Genomic DNA, 27,571 nt, shown 5'->3' with positions numbered 1-27,571 from the left:
TTGGCTTTTGTTTACTTCAAGTAGTGCACTACAGGAAGATTGTAGAATGAAATGGTTGCCATTGAGGATCCAACATTGGTGCTATAGTGATTTGGGGAAATACTGATTTTGCCTAGGTCAGTCCATGGGCTAAATGTTCACTTACCTTTGGAGTAGATCTTTTACTTCAGTTCAGCTTAAAAGCAATCAGGTTTGTGTATTCGTACACCACTGTACAATGCATGCCAGAGCATCTGCAATGAGGACAACTGAATCACTGAATACAAGGTTGGAAGGGACCTCAAAGATCATCTGGTCCAAACTTTCTCTGCAAAAGCACAGTCTAGACAAGATAGCCCAGCACCCTGTCCAGCTGAATTTTAGAGGTATCCAATGTTGGGGAATCCACCACTTCCCTGAGGACATTATTCCAGTGGCTGATTTTGTTCTCATTGTGAGAAATTTTCCTCTTGTGTCCAGTTGGAATCTCCCCAGGAGTAACTTGCACCCATTACCCCTCGTCTTCTCTGTGTGACTCCTTGCAAAAAGGGAGTCTCTATCTTCTTTGTAGCCACCCTTTAAATACTGGAACATGGTGATAAGGTCTTCCCTAAGCCTTCTCTTCTCATAGCCCAGTAGTGGTCACAAACTCTTCCACATGATCACCTTCCTGTATTCGGAATACAAATCACTAGTAAACAAGAGTTTGACCTGGAGAAACAATATAATGAAGGCATGTTGTAGTGATGATTTTCAAGTTTTCTTGCATTTTGAGATAGTTTGGGCCTGATTTATAGTCGTGCTGGATATTCAAAATAGCAGCTGAAGTTATATTCTCAAAGCACAGCTCCTGTTAAAGTTCTGTTAAAAGTATTGACTGAAAAACTAGGCACTGAGTGTCTGAAATTGGGCAACCAAAGTTAGTGGGCATTTATTTTACCCTTTGGGCTTTTATCATTGTGTGCCAGTCACCCACTATTAGAACAGGAATAGGAATACTGATCTTGCAAAGTTATTCCAAAATTTACATTTATTGCATGTAGTCTTCTCACGTTATAGACAGATCTGCGTAAGCATGTCTGTGGGGAAATGTAAGGTTTTTGTATTTGGTGTAGGATGCAAATGGTAAGCATTTAATGGGTCATAGGATGAGGGCAAGAACTGGGCAACTGTCCATTTGCTGAATGAGTCAAAACCTTCTGGAGAAAAAGGAATAAAACAGCGGGAAGAATAGTATCAGAAGTAGGTATGTATAAAGGCTAAACTGAAGTTGCATGGTTTTCAAATCTTAACTGCTGCGTAGCTTGGTTTTACAAATATTTATTTCAAGCTTTGGGAGGATTGGATGTGACACAGGTCTGATGATTTGTAATCTGCGTTTCTGAGAACTGTGAGGCAGGTGTAAGGATTGGATCAGTCAGAGAAAAGGAAGAGTGCAGGGTGGGGTGTGAACACTGTGGTGATGTCTTTTATATATGCAAGTATGTGTATGTTTGTGCAATTTTTGGGGAAGAACAGTTTAAAAATACCCACTGGTTGTTTTGGAATCACTTGTGAGGAAGGCTTTCCGAACAAGGTTGTGTTTCCTGAGCCATTTGGTTGTGTGTTCAAAACATCAACATGTTGAATTGGCAACCCTGGAAGTTTTGCTTGTGTGGTTGGTCTAAAGGTATACTATGCATTTTATTGCTGTTCTCAAAATATTCTCAGTGAGGGAGTTGTTTTGGGATTTCTTGTGGTTAGTTTTGTGTGTGTCTGGAGTTTATTTTTTGGGAGGTTTTGCTTGTTTGTTTTAGTTAATGGGATACTGTTTTTCAGGTACATATTTGGTCATTTGAATAAATAGCTAAAGCAAAAGCAAGTGCCCAGGAAAGCAGTCAGCAGGTAGGGAGTGAAGAGGGGGCACCTTTCTCAGATTCTTTTTGCATGTTTTGTATGATGATTTTCCACATTCCTAAACTTGCAGGTTTATCCTGAATTGTGAAATTCAAGGTCTGTTGCTTTGCTTGTGTCTACTTCTACGGAGGTGATGATAGGGGTCAGAGATGCTGAGCACTTCTACCATTTGCCATGGTAATAGGAGGAAACAGGTGATGACTTTTCTTCTTCCCTGGGTCTTGCTAGCCTGCTTTGAGTGGTAATCTGAAAAAGAAGGGCATAATGAGACATCAGTTGGTAAATAATCTGTAATGCAGCCAAAGTAGTGATGTCTGGACATTCAGTAAGACCAGCAGTGCTAACTTGTCCACTTACGGACAACTATTCATGCCCACTTCTTCCCTCTGTCTCTTCACCTCAGCTTCACTGCATATCTCTCTCAATTTTCTTCTGTCTCCCTCCTGCTTCCAGTCTGTCTAGGGTGTGAGTTCTTTGAGTCAGAAGCATGCTCTGTGGTATACATAGCATAATTCCTGTAATAAATATCCCAAACGAATGTCAATAGTGAATTCAAAGTCAATTACTTTGACTTTAATTTTTCTTTCTTGCCCTCTTTTTAAAAACATTATCAGTTCATTTCCCTTTTGGTGGTTCATTAAACTTGACTGTTTTGTATGAAGCTTTTCTACTAAATCCACAGACTCATTTTGAGTTATAAACCTTGCTCCGTTTCATTTGCATCATTGCATATAAAGGAGAGAAAACAGGTCAAGTTATGCCCTGAAAGAATATCTCCTCATTTATTTAGGATTTTTCAAATGCTGTTAAAAGAATAATGGAAATGCGGGAGTAAGAGAGTGGATGGCAAAGTGTACATGACGGTTTAGTTCAGGGAGCTTCATGTCTTCAAGAGCAGCCCTGCTTTCTGAGACTTCCCTGCTAGCACTTAATGCTTGTTCTCAGAAAAAAAGGGGAATTATCCTTGGTTTTGCAAATGGAGAATCTGTGCAATTGCTACAAAGATGAGAGTTCTGTAGGTAGTTGGTGTTATTTAGCTTCTACTTTAAATATAACCGTGTTTGCATACTCTCACCCTTACGTGTTACTGCCTGAAGCTTGGCTGAAAAATTGATGAAGTAATGGGCTAGCTGAATTGCAGTAGTAGAGGTGTGCACTGTGTTGCTGCAAACATCAATATTATGCCTGCTGTCATGAAAATAAAAATAGTATTGTCATTGTACCCTGTGGTATTAAGATTAAGTACATATTTCAGCTAAGTGTCATCAAACAGGCTAAACCACTGTTGTGCTAAGGACTACTTGAGCATGCAGTCTGTGCAAGTTTCTTGTGTTGAAGTGATTATGCCCTGAAGCAGAGGTCCCCAAGTTATTGCTTGTGATGACTTGGAATGCTGCTCTTAGACACAGAAAATTGTTAGGCAGTTTTCTATGGAAGAAAAAAAAATCCATGGAGTGTGACATGTACTTTTCTAAATAAAGGATTCATCCGGCTTTTTGTAGCTTAAGCCAGTTTTAGTAGTGGTTGCTGTATTTGAGGAAATTATTTCTTTATCATGCCCCTACTGTTAAATTTTTTTCAGGCTGCAGTCAGAATGATTCTTTTTACTCACTGGTTTGCTTTTTTAATTCCACTTTTGCTTTCAGTGCTCTAATGTCTTTAAATATTTAAAATACAAGAGATTTTCTATCTTCTAGAATAAATGACCTGAAGGGAAGAGGAATTTCTGAAACTATCCTACTTGAATGTACAAGAAGAAAATCCAGTGTGCAAACAAGCTGTTTATCTGATTACGTACCACTGAAGTGCACTTCAGTGGCCTCCGCAGAAGCAGGGCTCAACGAAGTGATCTGTCAGTGATTTGTGTAGCTGATATGTATTTCCAAGTCATGCTCACTAAAAAAAAAAAAAAAAAAAACAAAAAAAAAAAAAAAAAACAAAAAAACAAACAAAAAAAACCAAACCAAAACAAAAAAAAACCCAACCCAAATCTTTACATTACTGGGAGAGTAGAAGTGATTCCATGCTTGATAGAGTGGTTTGGTATATAGAAAATTTACAGGAAAAAAAATGTAATTTTTAAAAATTTTTCTTGATTCATGAACAGATTGCCTCTATACGTTTGATGTATGTTTTCTTCTTGGCTGCTCTGGGGAGCGCTATTTGTGCTTTAGGCGGGGAGGGGCTCTCAGGAGAAGCTCTTTGAGGCTGACATGCTGTGGTAAGAGCCATGGCAGGGCCAGAGGTTCTGCAAATTGCTAATAGTGTGTGAATATTTCTGTTAATTTTTAATACACACGTGTGTGAGAACTTTTTTCTTTTCTTTTTTATGCAGGTCAACTTTGTAGTGTGCCAACTGTTTGCCTTGCTTGCGGCTATTTGGTTTCGAACATACCTTCATTCAAGCAAAACTAGCCCATTTATAAGACATGTTGTTGCAACCCTCTTGGGCCTTTATCTTGCACTTTTTTGTTTTGGATGGTAAGTTGCACTTAAATACACTTTTCAGGGACTTGTAGATTTTAATTTCTTGTTTGCAGGGAAACAAAGTTTTGCAATAAAGAATCTTATTACCTAAGTCAGTGGGTTTTAGCTGCTGCATATGTACAGAAATCAGCTTAAATTTTCTGATGCACAGATTTTGGAAGATCTTCCATTTGCGAACTGGTAACTAACATACTGTCTGCCTTGGTTTTGGGGGGGGTGGAGCAGGTGCATTTTGTTTAACTTGTACCAGCTTTTCTGTAAACTTGCTTGAGAAGTATTCTCTTGAGGCGCAGCACAGGTGTGATGACTAAGATCATTTCTCTTTAATATTCACTGCATGAGAGAACCCACTGTGTCTTTTTCCTGAATATTGAGTAAAATATGACTTTTTGTAGGAACAGTGGTTGGAACTGCAGAACTGATTATGCTCCTATTAGTATAAAACACCCAGAAAGGAGCTGGCCTTTGAGAGGTTTTTTTTTCTGTGAGGGTTTTTTCTTTTATGTTTTGGAGGGAGGGTGTGGTGGTTTTTTGTTTTGTTTTTTTGTTGTTTGATTGTGTTTTAAACACAAATTTTCTGTGACTTCTGTTTTCGCATGTATAGCATGCCAGAATGTTAGTAAGACTAGTAAAGGGTATGCATTTAGTTCGGTGAAATTTTTTTTCCTACAAAATTAGCTTACTAAATGTTTCTCATCTTCCCAAAATGGATTAAGATTAATTACCAGTTTCATTTTACTGCATGGTAAACAAAGTGCTTGCTCAGCTCTAAGTATATAGAAGATTTATTTATACTGACTGTTTTAGAGTACTACTGAACTAGGGGGGATTAATCAAGCTGGTGTGCAGGTGGGAAGACGCACAGAGTGTGTGCAAATAGATGTTGGAATTCCAAACCACAGATTTGGCCTCTACACTGATAAGTTGCAGAGGCTCCTCACCATTAGTTGGTATGTATTACTTTTCTTAAATTTAGGAGAAGAAAAATCAGTAAGTTTTATTCTTTGGATTTACATATGCAGCTTACTTGTATATGTAATTCCAAAGCTTACCTGCATTTCTTAAACTTTTGGCCATGGTATTCTGCTCTGAGAGAATGATCTGATGTCAAAGACTTCCAGTCTTAGCACCAAATGAGGATGATATGGGAAATGGGTGTTACCATGTGTAGTTTTTGAGCTGTGTAAGCTTTAGAAGCACATTCTATAGTCACCGGTTTGGAAACAGAAATCATTAATTGTAGCATGTAATTAGAAAGTGCTAACAGCATATTTATATCTGAAATTTTGAGATGGGAGACTTGAGAAAGAAACAACCTCTACCCCCAACATATGTAAAAAAAGATTTGTGGAAGCCTGTAATTGGCAATATGCTCTGGAAAAGAAATCTGAGAGAAATTTTACGCCGTAGTAGAAATCCAGATTATTCTAGTTTGCTCGGATCATACTTAAAGCAATTATTTTAGCAATAAATTTCTATTTTACTAAAAGGTTTTTTCCTTACAATCATGGAACTAAAAGCTTTTTAAAAATGCCAAAAAGAAATAAGGTAATTTGAGATGTTAATGTTTTTAAAAAGCTGACACATTTCTTACACTTGTGCCAACTCTTTTTCCTATTGCTTAAGCATATTTTTTGAGGGTTTTGTTTTTGGTTCCCCTCATCACTCCCCAAGGGATGAAGTATACATGCAGGTTACAATCCTATGGTATACCTTCAACAACTCTTCAGTTGTGTTACATCGTGTATGCACAAGATGGGAACTATTACTGTTTTCTTATACAGTGTTTACAGTAAATGTAGATTTGCAGATAGTCGCAGGCAAACCTAAATGTGGGAAATAGTTTGGAATCTGCACCATGTAAGAATATTTGTTAGTCATTTCGTTGTCCTCTTCAATGTCAGGTATGTTAGTTTTCAGTCACCTTTGTAGTACTTATGATGGTGATGTGGAACAGGAAGAGAAGGGGGAATTCCCTTGGGATAATAGCAAATATCATAAAAGGTCTAGAATACCCTTCGTATATAGCTAAAATTTACTATTTCATGTTGTATTTGAATGTATCCCTTTTAATTTTTGAATCAGAGACCAAATATATTGCTACTGTTAACAACTCTGAAAGAGAAATATTTTCAGAGATTGTAATATTGATATGTTACTGCATGTCAACCCACACTTTTTCAGGCTTTGGTATCTTATGTCCTTTTCTCCATTTTTGTCATTTCACTAATGCTGTCTTTGCTACATAATGTTGCTAGTATGTGAACATGAAAATAAAAAGTCAATATTTTTTTTAATTTGCAATTGCTTATATTAAATGTGCATTTGAATTTTACGTAGTCATATCTTAGATGAGACTAGTCAGTAGTGAAGCATGGGAGTGTGTGCAGATTGGATCTTCCATAAAAAGTCAAGCTTTTTAATGTCAGTTAATATCCAAGTGAATTGTTTTCCCTCAGTTCGTCATGTGTAGACTTTGTAGGATTTTAGCAGGATAGAACTGAGTTTCTTGTTGAAAGTCTTTGAAGACATTTTCTTGTGAATAGATGAGTGAAATTAGGAAATTGCTGATGATAACCTGAAAGAAAACAGTATCAGTATAACAAAATAGTGGCTGCCTTTTATGGGAAAAATTACAAAACTGGATCGATCAGTATGTCACTTGAGCACGTACAAGTATGCTACTGAGGCACTTAAAGTACTAGAGTGTAAAGGAATCAGCTTGCTGAAGACCCCCCCAAACCCAAAACAACAGTGGTGTGGGTGGCTGTGATGGTAAGCTGTGGAAAACAAATAAGAGGTTAGAGCACCTTTGTGAAATAAATCTGTGGGTGGTTGGTGTGAAGGTTTTTTTTGTTTGTGTTTTTGAGACCATCACTGTCACCACCCCTTTATCAGTTATTGATGACCTGGGGCAAAGAGACTGGCTGGACAGAGATACCATATCTATTGATTGAGAAGTCTTCCCATACACTGATACTGTGGATACTAAGATATTGTTGGCCTTAACTGAGATACCTATTCTTGCAAACAGGTAAAAAGATGAGTAAGAAAATTGAACCACAAAACATTAATGTTATTTACACACAAAGTAATGCAAAGTGGAAGTATTATGAGACATATTCTTTGTATTTTAAGGATTATCAGCATTTACTATATTCTTGTTTATGAGCTGAAGAATTCTAGCTAAGTGTAGTTTTTGTTAATAACTGCTGTCTGTACTATGCTTAAGGGAGAAGCTCTCAACAGAAGGGAGGGCTGGAGAAAACCTAGCTAGAACAAAAGGGTTGTTTGGAAGCAGCGATGGAGCTAAACTCTGTTCCTCTTTAATTTCATGTTAAATAAATGCATGCAGTTTATTGTTGTTAATGAAAATACTGTGAGGATTTACTATTATGTTTTTTTTCCTAGGTATGCCTTACATTTTGTTATACAAAGTGGAATATCCTACTATATCATGATCATTATAGGAGTGGAAAATATGCACAAGTAAGTTTTCATTCTAAAATATTTGGTTTTGCTTTTGCAAGAATACTACTGTGTTTTTTTTTTTTTTTTTTTTTTGTAACTGCACATATGCCATACTTCTGGTTGTATCATAATATTTCAGTATTTGAACTCTGCTAATGATGGTTTTCTTTCCAGCAGAGAAAATGGTTTATTTGTGTTTTTTTTGCCAGCTTTTTGGAATATCTAAAGCTTGTTACAATTGGTAATATCCCACTGAGACTTCTTTTGTGTTCTCAGCATTTGGATTTTTTTTGTCATTACTTAATCGTAAATAACTCTAGGTGTCTCACGAGTGAGTTAACTATACAAATGTAATTTGATAACAGCCAGTGTTAGCAGAAGGAAGATGTCTGTAGGGAACAGAATCTGTGTTATTTTATGTACTACGTGTTTGTAATTTCCTCTTTTTTGTTTGTTTTGTAAGAACATTGTGAATGCTGTCTTAGGTTAAGAATACTATTGTAAAATTACATATGTAGCACATTATTTTAGGTTTGCTTGAACTTGTGATTAAATTAGCAATATCTGAATCCATACAGAATGGCACTTGTTTCTCTTTTTCAATCATTCTTAAAAGCAGGAAAGACATTTATTTTATTGCTGTATGCATATGTTTTAATATTCCACTAGTCTAGAGATCAGAACCAAATTAGGTTCCCACTGTGTTAATTCCTGCATAAATGTTTAGTAAAATAGAAAATTCTTGCTTGAATAGGTTCCTGAATTATGTGAGGCTGTCAGGAAATATGTTGGTAAAAGAACCAAAATTAAAATTGCTTTACACAGAAAGTGTAAAGCCAGGGTGGCCTTAGTTCATGATCCTGCCTGTTAGAGCACTCTCTTCTTTATTTTCTGTTACTGAATATAATTTTGTTGTTTCTTGAAATACCCCATATTAGGCTCTTATTTTCAGAATCTTCTACAAAGTCTGACTTACTCAAACTATAGCAGATGCGAAAGAACTTAATTTGTTTGGATGACTGGTTTATAGTCTAATGGTTTATCTGATTAGAAGTTGTCTTAAAGCAACTTGTTCCTATCAGTTTCTCCTCAGGCATGTAATAATATAGGTTATAACTTATGTAGCTTATTCATAATTTATTCTAAAATATTGTGGTTAAATGCTGCAAAGGGAGGAATACTTTGGTCTTTATCGTAACAAATTAAGTAGGTTTGTGGTAAAAAAAAAATCTAGCAGTGGTTTACCTCCCTAATAGCAAGAGGCAGGTAGGCATGTGTATATTTGACATTCCTGCACCAGAGCAAGGGAACTTGCTGATTCCCGTTCCTCCCAATTCATACCAGCTGGTTTAACTGCATGACCAGCTCTGCTGAAATGTTTGCTGTGCTATACACAACTGTGTATGCATATTCTCCGTTACTCTCAGTTACGGTGCAGCTGGGAGGGTAAAACCTAGATTTGACTGCAGGGTTTATGTTGCTCTATCACTGTCAATTAGTGTACCATTGGACAGAACTAGAAAGCTCTTCTTTCAGTGGAGGAAAATACGTAAACAAATGGAGTAATTTGTTACTTTAAGTTGTGGACAATGCTTGCATGCTGTATGGGAAGTTCAAGGAGCCATTTCTAATAGGAATACAGGCAAGGCTGTAAAAGGTTTGCTTCCTTTGTTGCCACAGTATCCCAGAAGGGGTGATGCCTGTACCTTTTACTGAAGGAACGTACCACATACTCTGATTTTTCTGCTATGAAAATGCCACTTACAGCTTTCTGTTTGGCATTCTGAACAGAAACTAATGTGAATGACTCCTCTCCCCACCTAAATGTTTGTCTTCAGGCTACAAATGTGTCTTGTGGAGCCCAGGGGAGATTTAAGGTTAAGTGCTATGTGGAAAGATGCAGCTGGTACCACCTGGCTTCAGGATTGGAGAAGGGCCCTGTCAGTGTTTTACTGGGGTATGTCTGTATGTACAGCTAGTCAGAGTACTTCTCTATGCCTGCTTAGCCCAAGTTTTGGGATTTTCTTTGTATGTTGTAGAGGGACCTGTTGGCAGGCAGTCCTAGTAGGTTACCCCTGTTATTCATAAGCTTCTTAAACTTGGAGACTACAAAACATCAAATACCTACACATGATGTAAATACGGATTCAAGTGACTTTTGTATTGGAAAAGCACTTGTGTATTGTCCAAAATATTTTTATTATCTAAATTCATTCACTGAAGTAACTTTCCCTTTTCTTTTCCCTGCCCTGCTTGCTGTCCTGCAGATTTCATGAGTGTATGGATTGGAAAAACCATTATCCCCTCTCTTTCCTGCTTCCCCCTCCCCCTAATACGGTTCATTAGTCTCTCTAGCCTCTCTAAAAATTGTTTAAACAAACAAGAGACAACTGAAATTATTAGATTGCTTATCAGTTCAGCTGCTATGTGCTGGATATACTGGCTCTCCTTAGCATCTGAAGGAGAGGTTTTTGATAAACTTCTACATTCTTCAGAGCAGGCTTGAGAGTTTCATGCTGATACTCTTCTAAAGCTCTGTTGCTTTCTTAATGTACTTCCATTGGATCCTAAAAGTTTCTGCTCTACAAGGTTCCTACCTTTGTGATTTTCCTGAGAGAACCGAACCTCGTGCAGCTATTGCTTCTAGGTTGGTCTTGACAGTACATGGTATGTTAAAGACGAAAACCTTACTTGAACAGAAAGGGAGGGGAGGAAAAAAGAAAAGGGTACAACTCCTGGGGGGCTGAGGATGTGGGGGAAGAACTGACCTTATTAAAAAGGAAGGAAACCTTATCTTTTATACTTTAGCAACTTCTAGAATAAAGTTAATTAGCAGAAAATTAGTTACCTGAGATTTGAATTTAACTAACATTGACTAATTATTTTTATATACTTAAGTCTTATTTAAATGATGGTACTGTAAATGAAAGATAGAATGATAACACTAGCTCTCCTGAATGGTTCAAAAGCTCTTATCTTTTAATTTATGACTAAGCTATCTTAGTATTTATTTGGTGTTTTCATGGTTCAGTTAATTGTGAAACTGAAAAATGTGTTTAAACAAGTTCTCGATTCCAGTGAATTTGCATTTGGTAATTGATGTGGTGCTAATATATTAATTTTTATTTTTTCTTATCTTTTTCCTGTGGTTGTGAAATTGCTACTTGTCTTACAAGACAAAACTGCAAATGATACAGGTTTTTTCCTTAAAGCATTTGGCTACCATTAGCTAAGAGCTATGTAAGCAGTGCTTGCACAGGTGATTTGGTGACAGGGTTTTTAAGGTTTCTAGGTAACTCTTTCTTTTGACTTGATTGTTCATTTTATAGTTAGTAAATAATGTCCCTTAGGCTGTGGGGAAAGGAAAGTTAATTATAGTGCTCACAGGTGTTTCACTGAAGTCAATAGTTTTCTCGGTGACTTTACTGACAAAATATAGAAGTCCCAGCTGTGTCAGGGTAGAAAGTAAATCTGTTTATTTAAAATAATTCCTGTTAAACTGCTCACTTAAATTTCTTAAATGTGCCAGTGTAAAATCAAGTTATAGACATGCTATTCATGTCTGAGATCTTCTGTGTTATGCTTAAAGTTGTAGGATGATGATACTTTTCTTGTTCCAGAAGTCTGTGGTTGAACTGCCAAGACTTAAAGAGATTATTTCTGGCTTTAGAAAAGAAAAAAATCACTTAACTGTTTTCTGGCATATTTAAGTTGTAAAAAGTAAATTAATGAAAGACATAGACCTGAGATAACTAATAACAGTAAATGCGTGTCACAAGGGCCACAAAGATGCTGAAGGGACTGAAGCATCTCTCCTACGAAGAAAGGCTGAGAGATCTGGGACAGTTCAGCCTGGAGAAGAGCAGGCTCAGGGGGATGGCCATCAATGTATAGAATACATTTGTGGAGGGAGGGAGACAGGCTCTTCTCAGTGGTGCCCAGTGACAGGATCAGAGTCAGTGGGCACAGACTGAAACAAAGTGCTGTCTGAGCAGCAGGAAACACTTTTTTACTGTGAGAGCCGTTGTAGAGTCTCCCTCCTTAGAGATACTCAAAAGCTGTCTGGATGTGGTCCTGGGCAGCTGGCACTGGGTAGCCCTGCTTGAGCAGGGGGGTTGGACCAGATGACTTCCAGAGGTCCCTCCCAACCTCAGTTGTTCTGTGTCTTTATTTTCATTCTGATGCACATAAAATTCTTTGTACTATACCATTGCTCATGCATGTGAGCTGTTTGAACACGGTAATGTAAAAAGATACTGGAATTTGAGTAAGCAAACTTTGATTGTAACTGGTCTGGCTCCTGTGGAGGTGCTTCCTGGTCATCGCTTTCCTTGGGATTTGGGAATGTTAATCCTCACTAAGTTCACTTCCCTGACTAGGCAGAGCCAGGACAGAGCAATGCCTCTCCCCGCTTTTCCTTCACTCTGCTGTGACTTTGACAAATAGTGGGAGATTTGGCAAAGAAGAGGTGGAGGAGACTTGATGGGTTTGATCTTAGAAATCTCAGACTAAGAGACAAATAAATCTTGTTCATCTGAGCGAACTAATTCACTCAGCGTGGTAATTGAGGCACTTATTTTGTCAGTCAGGTGTTTAATAATGCTGAATGACATGACTTGTTGATAGACAGGTTTGCTAGCTAGCCTACAACTTAGATTGCTGTGAAAATTAAGTTAGGTATTGTTTTTAAAAGTTACGGTTTCAGTGAAATATAAAATGGATCAAGCGAACCACTCTCACTCATCCTGTGAATTACTGGCAAGGTTTTTATAAGCATCTTTTTATATTCAGAAATGAGAGCTTTCATAAGGTGAAATGATTTTTGAAAATGGGAGTTCGGTTGTTTTTTGAACTTTTGTCTTTCTCAAAGGCCTCTCATTGATGTAAATGTAAGTTTGTTGGTTTGTTTTTTTTGTTGTTGCTGTCTGCTTTTGATTCGATCACAGGTTTCTTAGTCTGTGAAGAGCATAGGTGATATGGATAAAGATTTTTTTTTTTTTTTAATCCACAAAAGAGGATCTGAAGCAACATCTAAAATTAATCATCATCAAATCAACAGACTGAAATAACAATAATAATCATTAAGGGTTTGAGTAAGAAATACTGTCAGTTTCTAATAATTTTAGAAAATCTAGGATTGGAAGCCTGCCAATATAATTACAGTTCTTTGAAGGCATGAGGGTATCCAGAGAACTGTAAGCTATCTGGTATAACTTCTCAGTTACAGATTTGTAATTTTTGTAACTTGAATAAAAATGTCTGGTATATAGGTAGCTGCCAGAGGACAGTGGGCATGAGAATACCTGGGATCAGAATCTGAAGTATTAGCTGTGAACTGTTCTGCAAATGCAAGCACAATTTTTCTCTATTTCTGCTTCTACAGTTAATGCACGTAATATAAACTTATTTGAAGTTAAGAAACTAATCGAGAGCTGAAAAACATTAAGTGTGTTCTTATCATTCAGCAAAGAATAAGTGCAAGATGGAGGAACATGGCATCTACTGTTTCTGTAGCATTAAATAACACAAAGACTGAAAAAACAAGTACTGCTCTTTCACTGCAAGCAATTTTTGTCTTATTAGATGTATGTTAAATGCCAAAAAAACCCCCAACCTGTTAAAATTTTATAATGATAAAACTTGTATTGGAATAAAAAGCAATTGAAAAGTGTGGGGTTTTTTTGTAGATGAAGATCAAATAGATATTAAACAGTATAATTTCTACAGTATCCATAGAAATCTTATCCTCCCCTTTTAGAAATAAGCAGCAAGGCTAACGAATGACTGTATTTAGGAGCATATTTCAATAGCTATCAACTAAAAAGAATCAGTTTTGTATTTTGAAGTGGTATGTCTTTTCCCAAAGAACAGGAATTGCACATGCTGATTTCCCTCTAAGAAAGGGTAGCTGGTCATTGTATATATCTGTTTCAAAATGAGCAGTGTTGTAGCTAAAGTAGCTAATGCAGCTCTTCAGTATATAAAAAAAGATCATCAGTTTTTTTTTTTTTTTACCTCCAAAAGTAGTGGTGAGATTGCAGAATTTTGTCCTGTTCCAGTAGCTAGGATTAAGGAATGATTTAGAAATACTGAATCTCATGTGAAGAGCCATAGCAGTGATTTGGGGAACTGAAACCAAGTCCTGTTAACAGCCTTATTGGGTTCTTATCAGGTGTCCTGGTTTAAGCCCAGAGGGCAATTGAGCACCATGAAGTACTTGCTTGCCCCTTCCACTTCTGGAATGGGAAAGAAAAAATAAAGCAAAAGGCTCAGGAATAGAGATAAGGACAGGGAGGGATGACTCACCTGTTATGGCCATGGGCAAAAGACACACTTGTTAGGGGAAGAAAAAAGAACATCCTTTTAATTCAAACAGTAACAACAACACTTAACCGACAGTCTGTGACAGTGAGAAACATTACCACATCTTAAAAACACCTTCCCCCACCCCTCCCTTCTTCTTGGGCTCAGCTTTGTTTCTGATCTCTCTACCTCATCCCCACCAGTGGTGCAGGGGGTGGGGGGGTGGTAGGTAATGGTCAGTCCTGCCACTACTTCTCCCTCAGGGGGAGGACTCCTCACACTCTTCCCCTGCTCCAGCATTATGTCCCTCTCCTGAGAGACAGTCCTCCATGGGCTTTCTCTGATGTGAGTCCTTTCTGCAGGATGCATTCTTCTGAGCCCCTCTGGCATGGGTCACCCCCGTGTGTTGCAATCCTCCCAGTGCTGAACTACAACAGCAGGAGCTTCTTCCCACACAGTCCTGGCCTTCTTTGGGTGCAGACGCCTGCTCCAGCATGGCCTCCACAGGCTGCACGTTGGCATCTGCGCCACTGGTGACATCCATGGGCTGCAGGGAGGGCCTCTGCATTGTTGCACCTCCCCCCCTTTCTCTTCCTTTCTTCCACTGACTTCAGCGTTCACATACGTGTCTTCCTCACAACTCTAGCTCCTCCTCCTAGGTTCCCCTTTTTAAATACATTATTGCAGAGGCACAGCCACTGTTGTTAATTGGTTCAGCTTTGGTGCAGAGGTGGATCTGACTTGGAGCAAGGGGAGCTTCGAGAAGCTTCTTGCAGGGCCCACCGTTGTAGTCCCCTCCTCCGCTACCAAAAACCCCACCACACACACAAACCCAGCACATCAAGGAACTACAAGACAGTAAAGTATTTATATTGGAGATAAAGATACAGAGAACTTTAGCAGACAAAACATTACAAAATGTTGAGTTTATGGTATTTGAAAGCAAGATTGCTGTTTTTCCTTTAGATGGAAACTCTTTTCTGATATAAAAAATACTGTTATGGCTCTATACAGAGGATGCTTGACTTCTCATGTTGAATTGGTTGGTACTTTTTTTTTTTTTGAGTAGCAAAGCATACGGTCTGGCTGCTAGATAGCATTGCTACTTAGATAAAATCTTTGAGGTTTTGCTGTTCAAGAATGTAGCTTGTCTTGTACACATATATTGAAAAGGTAAAACCAGAGTTAAAATAGAACTATCACAGATAACCGAAGCTCGTGATCTGACACAGGCTTCATATTTTCATTAAAATTTCTCATGGCTGTTAACTTGGCAGTGAAGGACAAAATTTCTTCTTTATATTTAAATCCAATGATCTACTTGAGAATGTCTTAACTGGAGTTAATAGTGCCAATGAGAGCTCTTCACAGCTCATATTCTTGTATCCTGCTTCTGCTACCTTGGTAATGTGTGGGGTTAGGACTTATATGGGGCATATCCTATAGTTCTTTGAAGTTCAATAGCTGCTTCCTACATGCTCTTTGCATCCTTTCTTCATGAAATTGCTCATCAAAATTACTTACAATTTCAAATTGACCTACCAAATTTTAAAAACAAAACAAAATAAAAACAACAACAAAATCCCCACTATCCCTGTTTACTTTTCGGGAGCTTGGAAAAAGATTAATAGTGTTGGAGGGTTTGTTTTTTTTTTTCTCCACTCTGCTTTATTAACTTATTTATCTTAATAATTTGTTATATATTTGATTTTTCTGATGCTTACCTAGAGATTGGACTTTTGTATTTTGAAGGGTGTGAATGCAAACACTGACTAGTACCAGGCAGTGATTTATTTTTTTTTCTGGTAAGCTGAAGATTTAACCATTACAAAAATAGCCAAGTAAATGGATGGCTGTCTTCAATGACTTGGAAAGTGAGCACTTGTTGAAATAAACAGCTGTGAATGAATTTCCTGGTAATCTTTATTAATTTATTTTGAAAGTATTTGTTTTAAGTAGTTATTACAAGTTCATCCACTTTGATAACTTGGTGTAACTCCTGGCTGTGCTTGGATAGAACTAAGTGCATTGCTTAAAACAGTAATGATATAAGTTGAAAAAGAATTTGGTATATTGTCCGTCTTAAAGTTGGAATATTTGAGTGGAAAGGCCTTTATTGATCCTGGTTTCTGTAATTATAGAAATGGAGTGAAAAGAGAACTAGAATTTTCTTATCGTTAGTGCCTGTCACTTTTTTCTTATTTTGAAATAAATGTATTTGGTCTTTATTTAATCTTTGGTGTTGAGTGTGTCCCTTTCCCCATGTGTATATATAGGGAGAAAGAAGGAAGGACAGGAATTGTGTACTGTCTGCAGTTCTGTGAAGGTTGGTGCTTAAGTAAAGAGGCTGATAAAGATAGTAAACAACAATGCAAATTAAGGCATTTTTGAAGTCTTGTAGCCACTTCAGTTGATTTGGTACAAAAGGGGCATATTCTGCGTTAATGCAACTAGAAAAAAATCTGACTGTATACTTTATATTTCTAGGGAGAAGAGTCTACACGAGTCTGTTTTAAAATTCCTCTTTTTTTTTTTTTTTTTTTTTTTTAAATAATATTGTTGGCATATCAAAGCTCATCACACTTGAACTCAGATGAAAAAATTTCTGGACTTCTGTTTGATGAAGTAGCTGTACATTATTGGGTATTGATCTTTACCTGAAAGAGGGTTTTCTTACTTTCCTAAACTTTAAATTGATAAGTAGTTTTTACACACTGTGTACTTGGTTTCTATAAGCATTTAGAGGACAACCTTTTCTTGGAAGGAAGCAGTAGTGTAAACTAGCTGGGTGTGTCAGAAATCTGTTGGGACTGAGTAGCTATTGTTTTTTGGCTTGCTTGCATAGTTCTCAATTTTTTTAAATCTTTGCACTCAAAGTGAAGCTGAGCACAATCAATCAAGCAAAAGAAAATTGATAGTGACAGTCAAGTCATGTTTTCTGGGCTCTGTATTTGGTAATCGTGAAAAACTGTAGCATCTATACAGATACTTATTCAAGGCACATTACTCTGCCTGTCATGCTGCCAAGCAACTTGACTGCTAGCAAATGAGCTCTGAGTCATGGTATCATTGCTGCATGGTTTATTACCTCAACAAACTATTGATGTCAAATAAATCAGGCTCCCTACAAAATGAAGTGGCAGAATAAATGGTACCTAGAAGAGTTCAGTGAAAGCTGTGTTCTTCTTCAGCTCCTGGCAAAGACTGCCACTTTAAGAGCTGATTAAAAATTCTGGTTGCATGGCATTAAGTGAATTGAACCAGTGGTGTTTGATAGAGAGGTTAGATGCTAGGATTCTGTGTATTATACCCAACTTTCTTCTCTAAGTGCATAATTCTGTATAGTTTTTTTTATTCTTGGGTGAAATATCTTGTATTGGAGACAAATCTCACTTGAGTAATTATGACAAGCTCAGCACACAATAGTTTTATTGTCCATAATGGAACTGTTGGCTGTAAGTTATGCAAGTCAGTTTTGCCTGCAGAACTGCAAGTGGTGGTGTACAAAGTGTCTGGATTGGAGCTAAAAGATGTTTGAAGAAGTAAAAGATCATGACCCTTTCTGTTACAGATGCACAACAAAACACAGAAAAACCCACTGTACATTGTTTCCTTCAAGGGAAGGTGAATGTACATAAAAAGCACTGTTATTTGAAAAACACAAACTTCATTTTAAAATCCAGTGTCTCAAATAAACATGTGAATAAGTTTCATATAGCTTTTAAAGATGACTGGGTTGCAGGTCAAATGCCTTCACTGGAAGTCAAAGATGAGATTACAGAATCATAGAATAGCTGAGGAAGGAAGTGTTTCAGAGTCTAACCCCCCTGGTCAAAGCAGGATCAACTACAGCAGATTGTTCTGTGAAACCCAAGTCTTTCTTAATATGAACATGATCCTGGATAGCTCCAGTTGTTATAAGCATGCTAGCCATTTCCCTTTGGTGTCTTTCTTCAGTGTCTTATAGCTTAAAATTTATTTGAGGTGACTTCATGCAGCTTAGTTTTCTGATCTGATCTGGACTTGCTACAAAACCTTTTTTTATTCTTTAAGTTCCCCCTGCCCAGTAGTTGTACAGTATTGTCAGATTTCAAGGAAATTGCACAGATTTAGCATTGTTAATTTAAATGTATTAGGCTTATTTAAATTTTAAGTGAAATAAAACAACTGCAATGGTAGGAGGAGACTATGTTAGGCAACAAGTAGTAGTAGTTTGTCTTCCTATCCTTTTTTATAAGAGTTAGTATCAATAATGAAAAGGATGGGTCGGGACAAAACACACAAAACAAAGCTTATAACAAGAGAAAGTACATAACTCTTGTGTCTAATTCAGTAGAAGCAGGTGGAGACCAGGCTGAGCAATAAAATAAATACCAGAGGAAGTATTTGATACTTCAAGTTTGGTTTTATTTTCAATTAACTTTTCAATTGTGTTTGACGACAATTGTCTTTCCAGTGTTCAAACAAGAAATCCATTCTCTTCTTCTATGGCATGAGAAGATGTCTAAGGGATTTATTTCTACTTTATTCAGTATGGATGAACTCCCTGGAAGTTTTAAGAGGGCTATGTGCAAGGAGTCTGATTTTCTTTTATATTGGTTGGCATAGTTTTTTTATCTCAGAAGCTTACTGTTTTATGACAGTAAAATTCAAACTTTGCTGTTTAAAAGTTGCACTTGATTATGTTGAAAGAGAAGTGGGTAAATAAAAAAAGATACTGTAAATGACTCTGATTCCCGTCTTAAATCTGACTTTAGTGGAGTTTTTGGTGTTCTGTTTTCTGGGAGATTTTGGCTGTATGGTACTGAAGCAGGTTTATTATGTGGCTACATCGGGTAAGAACATGCAAGTACCTCGGACAATGTAGCATGGTGTTAATTTTAAAAACTGGGGATGAAATAAAAAATACTTAGTGTAGCCAAGTGCTAAGCAGTTTGCACAGTCATTACTAATCATAGGCATAACAGGAACTGTGAAGTCAGTAGGCTTGCAAAAGGGGAGGCTCTGGGTATTTCAGTGTATGATTACTTGGAGTGAATAATCTGTTTTATTAATAGAACCTATCACATGGAAATGCACAATGCATGCAAGTAATGCATAACTTTAACCAACAGTCATGTAACTGGCTTTCTTTTCCTTGAGGTTCTGCTCTTTCTGGAAGTGTCTGTGATGTTTTAAATCCCATATCCTGGAAACTCCTTAGTAAGTCTCAGGCTTTTTAGTTCATCAGATACTCTTCTTCTTCCCTCCACCGTTGTATCCATTTGTGATATCACATTTAATATATGCTGTGGCATGATCCGTGTATCTAATCATTGTCTTCTGGCTTTGATAACGAGTGCTAATTTCTTGTGATTGGTATTATTGCTTCTGTAGAAAGTTTTTTGTCTTCAAATCAGCTCACAATCTATTGAATGCTTTAAGGACATCTTGTGGGGTATGAATGAGATGGTATGCATATAGTGAGAACTAATAAAATTCTGCCATTTCCCTACGTAAGGTATATAGATGCCAGTTGAAACTTGGGAAATGTCTTTTAATAAATCAAAAGAAAAACCTAAAACCTATAGAGACTTTTTTTTTTTTTTTTTTTATTCCTACAAGATGTAGGTAGGTCTTACTGGTCAGTAATATTCAATTTTTGTCTCCAAGTACAGGCTCCTTTGGCTTTCTTTCTGTCTGACCCCGGTGCTCTGTAAAACAGGCTGGTAAATGCTGTAGGCACATTCTTCCACAGGCAGAGGACATTCATGTAAAACTGTGGTCTTGAGGGCACTGTGCTTCAGTTGTCTTGACTGCAGCAGTTTCACTGGAAGATTTGCTTCAGAAATTCGTGTAAGCAGTGTGATTGCAATTTCTTCATGTTGTCCCCACAGTTACTTCTTACCACGTTGTATGTTAACAAAACTAGAATCAGTCTATGCGAACGTGATGTGGTATGTTATATTACTGGGCCTGAGGAAGTTTTCCAGAAGAATGGGAGGGCCTTGATACAGAGCTGCAGTCAGAAGCAGTGGCTGCTTCATCGTTCCTAGCTGCTGGAGAGCAGAATAACAGATTTGGCTGTGTTTTATATAAAACGTCTGAAGAAACAACATCTGTATCCAGGCAGGCTATCTCCAAACTGAAATAGCTAGAGCATTCTAAACCTTTCAAAAGGGTGTGAAAACAAAACTTGGTTCATTGTTGCCTTCTGAAAAGTGGATTGAAATAAAGCTTTATTCTGATGTTGGTTTGATATGTGGCTTTGGAAGCTGGTTAGTTTCTCTGGCATATTTCCACACTTCATGTGTGAGCAATTAGTGTGTGATGCAATCTGTATAAACAGTAGAAGGGTCTAAATAAAGGAGCCTAGGGCACCTACAAGCAGATTGAGTTTAGTTTGTTGTGCCAGCTATGCTTTTCTATTCATATAAACACTCAGTGCATTTTTCAAAGATCCTGCAGAGGTATTCCCTTTGCAGTATAGAAGTGCAAGTACCTCAAGACTGAAATTATTTCTGCTTCTCAACACTGTCCTCTTATGAATGAGGACTGAGATACAAAGTACAACGTCAATCATCTAAAACACACAAAAATCAGAATTTCTGAAGGGCTGGAAGGGAGGTCCTGTGAGGAACAGCTAAGGACCTTGGGTTTGTTTAGTTTGGAGAAAAGGAGGCTGAGGAGCGACCTCATTACTCCCTATAACTTTCTGAGGAGGGAGAGCTGAGAGGGAGGTGCTGATCTCTTCTCCCTGGTATCCAGTGACAGGATGTGTGGGGATGGTTCAAAGCTGCACCAGGGGAGGTTTAGACGGGTCATGAGGAAGCGTTTCTTTACTGAGAGGGTGGTCAAACACTGGAACAGGCTTCCTAGAGAGGGGGTCGAGGCCCCACGTCTGTCAGTGTTTGAGACATTTGGACAATGCCCTTAATAATATGCTTTAACTTTTGGTCAGCCCTGAATCGGTCGGGCAGTTGGACTAGATGTTCGTTCTGGGTCCCTTCCAACTGAAATCCTCTATTCTAGAAGAGGATTTTAGATGCAGTCCCTCTCCATTTCTTATGGTAGAAGAGATCCTATTGCTGGAAGTAGTAAACCCCATATATTGTAGCGGTTAATAATGGTTTGGGTTATGAGGCAAGTGATGCTTCATAAAATTGGTAAAATGGGCAATGGTAGAAGTAATGCCAGTGTTGGCTAATACAGCCATTCCTCACAAACATCACCTTCTTGTGCTTATAAGCAAAATCAATGAAGAAGTAAAATCATTCTTATTCTTTTGAATCTTCTGCTATAGGTGTTAACTAGGTGTAGGAACATCTATTATTTAAGATATTTCTTGGAAATTTATTCTTCAGATCAGCACTGGGAGCCAGTTGTTTAGAGTATCTTTTATCCGAGCGGTAGCAACCTGCTGTGTACTTGTGTTCATTGTGAAATGAAACCATTATCTGATTATCCATAGTGTATTTCTCCAGTGTTGCATAATCACATATTTGATTTTCTTTCCTCATTTTCTCATAGTAAGAATGAAAATATGTGAGCAATCAGCATAGCTTCTGTGTCTTAATTGTTCTTTTTCTCCTTCATCACCTGCAAAAATACAGGAACATTGTGGCAAACTGGTTTGTTCTGGATACACTGCCTCAATTTCCATATCACAGCATATTAATAGTGATGACATATGTTTGAAATGGCATTTGATTAAGTCACTGAGCAGATACCTGGCCAACCAGTGTAGGTCACTTTCCTTTGTGCTCCTTGGCAGTGAGAATTTGTCCAGAGTTCCTGGCCCTGTGTGCGGATATGCCTAAGAATTGTAGTAGGTAGTGATAAACAGGTAACTTGGAATTGTGGTTCATTTGGCAGTTGAGTGAAGATGGGATGGGAAAGAGGAGACCAAACAACCCAAACAGAATAATTAGTACTAGAATTATGGACTCTGTATTTATTGTTGTCCTGACCTGTTGGTCTCTTCTCTTTGAGTAATCAGGCTTTGTCATGGGGTAACTTCAGCAAACGATCCTTGGACTATCAGTGTGGTCAGTTAAGGATTCTTTGTGAAATAAAATCTTTTGCAAATGGAAATACTGATCAGTTTTGCTAGAGAAGTTCAGAGTACCCCATCTCTTAGAGGGAGCCTGAAGGATTCCAGAATGAGGCTTCTGTCAGGTAGGTGCTGGATGCTTTAGGTGTCAAGAGATCTGAGGAGGCAGAGATAGAAAATGGATGGTAGCCTCAACACAGGCCAGACAGTTGTCATTAAAGGCTCAATGGTGAACCTTCCCCTGCAGCACCTGGTTGCTTTGTATGTTCTGTCAGCATCTTATTTTCTAATGGCAAATTTTTGCATTTGGGGTTCCAGGATTGACTCATATGGGAGAAAGTCCTGGTTTTCTGATGCTTACCTGAAATTATCTGATTTATTAATTGTAATAGGCTGAAAAGTCTTTGAAGTATCAGAGAATGATTGAGGTTGGAAGGAACCTCTGAAGGTTGTGCCCTAGCTCAAGCAGTGTTACCTAGAGCCAGTTTTCCAGGACCATGTCCGGATGGGTTTTTAATATCTCTAAGGAGGGACACTCCACAACATCCTTGGGGAACTTGGGCTAGTGTTTGGTCACCCTCACTTTTTTTTTGTGGTAGTAAGTGTTGGACAGTATTAGAGATCTGACTACTTCGAAATGATTTTAATGCTCCTGTTCTTTTTGAAGGCATCAACTACTCTCCCAAATACGTGATGCTATCAGAGCATGTACCAGCATCTCATTTCCTTTATGGTTCTTTTAAAAGATCATTCTGAGATAATCTTCCTTGCCAGGGTATCTTAGTTGTTAAAAAAATCCAGTCAAACAAAGAAAAACACCCCAGCCCCCCCAAAAACAAACCAAAAAATCCCATCCCAAAACCAAACAAGAAACCTCCCAAAAGAAACAGAAACAAAAATAAAACCCCACAAATCCTTGGGTGTTTGCTGTCATTTTATAGTCTGACATAGTTCAATATAGCAAAAGCTAAGAGGAGGGAAGTACAATGTGAAAGGCGAGTTGGGGGAAAGTCTGCTGCCTTAGTTTATGTATGGACTTCTTTCTACAAATACAGGTTGTGGGGTTTTTTTAAAAAATAATCTTTGTATCATGCTTTCCAGCTAAACCTTGGGGAGGGGGTGACTTAATTTCTAAAAGGAGACTAGCAGCTTTACCCTTTAAATGTCATCAGCTATTTTGGAGATTATTTGGCTGCAGTAATGAAAGATATTATATCATTCATGAAACTTCTCCTTGATACTTGAACTAGATAAATACAATGAAATGTGATTTCCAGAGGTTGCATAAATAGAGCTCCAAATCCTTAGGAAACATTTCTAGATAGTAAGAGAGCATTTCCAGACTTCCTTGATGACCCAGAAATGATATCGGACGTCTGGCTGTCCTATTCCCAGGTATTCCACTGGAACACACAGCTATCTAAAATACAGGGTGCAGAATGTCTACTGACCAATTACTAGTGCAGAGGTCACCATTTAAATGAAGCAAGTATAAAACTTTATTTTAGATGAGCTTAGACTTCTAGAAAGAGATTGATTCTTGATGATTTGTCACTATGAAAATGTTAACTGGAAATTGAAGGCTTTTTCTGAGCTGAAGAATATTACAAATACTTTCAATTTAGTGTTTGTTTTTCTTAAAAGCAAAGAAAGCTTCTGTATTTAAGTGAATTTAAGTAGACCAGAAACAATATTCCATTTCTTCCTATACTGTCTTTTCCCAGTTGCTGAAAAAGAGAAACTAGGACTTATGTCAACAGACTAACAGTCCTGGAAGTGCCTTTTTGAAGGAAGAAGACTTCATCTTTCTTCATGCTTCTTTGCTTACTTCTTTCCTACTGTGCTGATCAGGGCATGTCTTGTGAGAATCAATGTGTGGGTGCAGTTCTGCTGCAGAGTCCAAGATCACTGTTCAAGGAGGAGGAGCAAAGCTTTTGTTGGGATGTAACATTCAGTTTTTTAATCCACAACTTCTTTACATCTGTTCCTGAGGTAAATATGCATATTTGGTTGGGGGGTTTTTGTTTGTTTTGTTTTGTTTGTTGGTTTGGTTTTTTATGAAAGTTTCAGGAATAACTCGCCTTATTGAGGGCTGCTGTCAGTGTTGCTTTGGCCACAAACTTTATATCCTCATTTAGGATGGTGCTGACTCAAATGCTGTAGTTCTATTACTAAATTTGCATCTTGCTCAGTATTTTCTCCTGTTATAGAAATTAAAGAATCCAGTATTATAAGCATAGAATTTGGATTTCTGTATTTCTTCAGAGGCTCTGTCTTCTTTCTTGCAGTCCCTGCTTTCCCAAAAGTATTAGTAAGAAATGGTCCATCTGGCTTTTCCAAGACAAAAACATATAAAGTATGTAAGAGATACATGTAGAAGGAAAAAAACATGTGTGAGAACTTCAGTACAATATTCTACATTGCTTGCGTTTTTATTTTTGCGTTTCATGATGTGTTCTGTGGCTTATTGCAAATAGATTTGATAGACAAAATAACTATCTGTAAATTAGAAGATAGAAAAAAGATTGTGGGTTACCTCCCTCTTATCAAACAAATGTTTCTGAAATTACTAGTGCCTCATTCTTACTCAAAAATATTTGTTTGCTTTGATCGGGAGATAAGAGAGGTGTAGACTGCCTGCCCTTGCAGCATAGCTGAACTCCTTATGCAAACAGTGTTTAACATATGGAATACGTGTTCAAAAACCTGTGCGTGACTAATGCAAAATGTGAAATCTTTGCAGCAAATGTAACCTTGGTTTGACGAGGTTAGAAACATTTAAAAGGAATCTGAGTAGTACTACAATGTTATGACAAGAAAACAACTCTGGTGGGTGTGTCACTTTCATTCCTATTCTTGAGTTTGTCTTGCCAGATCATCAGCATCTTGACTGCTTCCACAGCTGTTTGGCCTCTCTATTGCATCTGAGCTCTTAACAGACTCTAAATTATAATTACTTTCTATACAGATGTCTTTTCATCTATATACTGGACAGTTTTTTAGGCAGATTATTTTTCTCTCAAATCTAAAAATGTTTATTTGGGAAACAAAACCTGATTGTAGAATTCCGGAAAGGAGGTTGGAAGGGATTTAAGAGTTTATCTGGACTGCTCAACGGCAGTTTGAGGTCTTTTTAAAATAATAATAATTAAAGAAAAATCCACAAAGTTTCCAGTCTCGATAGGTGATTTGTATGGGTGCTTAACTAAGCTTGCAGTTAGGTTCTGCTAGAATTAGCTTAAATTTTACCTAAATTTTCTATGCTTGAGCCCCTTCATCTGTCTAGGGAAGTGTATTTCTTTGCTGTTTTCAGCAGTCTTCTATTTATATTGTCTCCTTTCAGTCCAGTAAAGCCCAAACAAGTCTATTTAAATCTCTTTTCAGGTTGTGTTTTCAAGGCCTCTTTCCTTTTTTGTGTAACTGCTTTTGGACTTCTCTCAGTTGTTCTATGTCACGTGGGGATGTGCTTTTCAAAACAGGTTGAGATATTTGTAATACTAAGCAGAGTAAAAAGCTTATTCTGTCTGTTTGCAGTGCTGTGACTTTTCACATATCCTTTTCTGCTCTAATGCTACCTAATAGTTTATTTCTGTTAAAGATTTGTATGGTTGATTATTTACAGTCAAAATTGTGCTTTTCCCATAATTTAATCCAACTCTATCTGATGCTTTTAAGCCTTTCTTCATATTTTGTTATTCAAGATTATTTGGTTTTCTGATTGACTAAGCATTTGCAGTTTTTATAGTTTAACGTCCACCTGCAGATTAGTGCACTTACTGTTACCAAAATAATATGTTTCCTGTTGTTTTGATATGTTTTGAGTTAGTACAACTATATCTGATACATCCTTATGATTTGATGGTGTTTCATCAATTTTTTTTTTTTTGGTACAATTTGTATATTGGCAGGTAGTCTCCAGCAACTCGAACATTAGGATTAAGTCAGAGTACCTGGCTGTAACTGTTTGTATGCATACCTGTACCTCCCAGTGGCTGTGCTAATAGGGTAGGTTTGGTCATGGCAGTCATTAGGCTTTGGATGTGCATGGAGCAGCTCATATGGCAGACCATGTCGACTGTTAGTTGCAGTCATTGAAACAAATCATTAGATATAGGCAGTTTTGATAGTAGTTGTTCTGGACAAGCCTTTGTCTCAGTTGTGTTGCACTCTTTACCTTCTAGGTATTTATAAAGGGGTTTGCTGTTATTTTTTTTTTAAACCCAGCATTTATTTATAGTCTTTGATATCAAGCTTACAGGTGTCGGATTTTCTGAGTTCCCTTTTCTACTTTTAAAGATAAAGTTCTAAAGAACCTTAGTTCTTTTTTCCAGTTTCAAGGAAATCTTATCCATGTTAAGTTTATCTCAGTAGATTAATTATTAAATATGACTAAGCTGCATTTAACTTAATATCTTTCAGATTTTACTTGTATTTTGATTTGTCAACTCTTATCTCTCCACATCCCTATCTTTGAATTTTTTTCTGAAGTTGACAATAATGCCTTTATGATTTACAGGCTATTTGATTTGATGTTTTCGGATGTGTTATAACTGTTAGAAGGAAAGATGGATTAAAAGCAGCTTCTTGTGAGTTGCTCTTAAGCATTAAGTGTTTGTTGGAGGCAAAGGACTGCTGTCTGTTTAGTATCATCTACTGATTGGAAGCTAGTAGAAATAGACTTTTTCTGGGTAAAAGTTTAGCAACCCCACAACTCATAATTAGATGTACTAATGATCTAAAAAAGGCATTAAAAAAAAAAAAAATCAGAGTGGCAGGGGTTGGAAGGGACCTCTGGAGGTAATCTGGTCCAACCCCCCTGCTCAAGCAGGGCCACTCAGAGCACGTTTCCCAAGTCCGTGTACTTAAGAGTATCTCCAAGGAGGGAGACTCCACAGCCTCTGTGGCCAGCCTGGCCCAGAGCTCAGTCACTCTCAAAGTAAGAGTGTTTCCTGCTGTTCAGACAGCACCTCCTGTGTTCGGGGTGTGCCCATTGCTTTTGGTCCCATCACTGAGTACTGCTAAAAAGAGTGTGGCTCCATGTTATTTGCACCTTCTCTTCAGGTATTTATATACATTAGTGAGATACCCCTGAGACTTCTCTTCTCCAGGATGAACAGCCCCAGCTCTCACAGCCTATTCTCACAGGAGAGATGCTCCAGTCCCTTCATTATCCTGGTGGCCCTTTGTTGGGCTCACTCCAATATGTCCATATCTCCTTTGTGCTGAGAAGCCCAGACCTGGATGCACTACTCCAGGTGTGACCTCACCAGTGCTGAGTAGAGGAGAAAGATCACCTCCCTTGACCTGCGGGCAACACTTTGTCTAGTTCAGCAAACAGTTGCAAGTAATAGTGTTTTCTTCAGACAAAAGAAGACTAATTAGAAGGGACATAAGATCAGAACC

At 37.7% G+C, this 27,571-nt stretch overlaps 1 protein-coding gene across 1 annotated transcript in view; it reads left to right on the top strand.

Annotated features, from left to right (window-relative positions):
- The window catches only part of MBOAT2 (membrane bound O-acyltransferase domain containing 2), a 97,059-nt gene that overhangs the window by 13,318 nt on the left and 56,170 nt on the right, over positions 1–27,571 (top strand). Inside the window, exons 2-3 of the mRNA XM_042803454.1 lie at positions 4,211–4,356; positions 7,774–7,851. Coding sequence (XP_042659388.1) covers positions 4,211–4,356; positions 7,774–7,851 — 224 coding nt within the window. The remainder of the gene's footprint in view (positions 1–4,210; positions 4,357–7,773; positions 7,852–27,571) is intronic.

The sequence above is a fragment of the Tyto alba genome, unplaced genomic scaffold (assembly GCF_018691265.1).
Source record: "Tyto alba isolate M040663 unplaced genomic scaffold, T.alba_DEE_v4.0 Super-Scaffold_40, whole genome shotgun sequence".
Classification (NCBI taxonomy): domain Eukaryota; kingdom Metazoa; phylum Chordata; class Aves; order Strigiformes; family Tytonidae; genus Tyto; species Tyto alba.
Note: the sequence above shows the minus strand (reverse complement) of the source record. Positions and strands in the feature narration are given on the sequence as shown.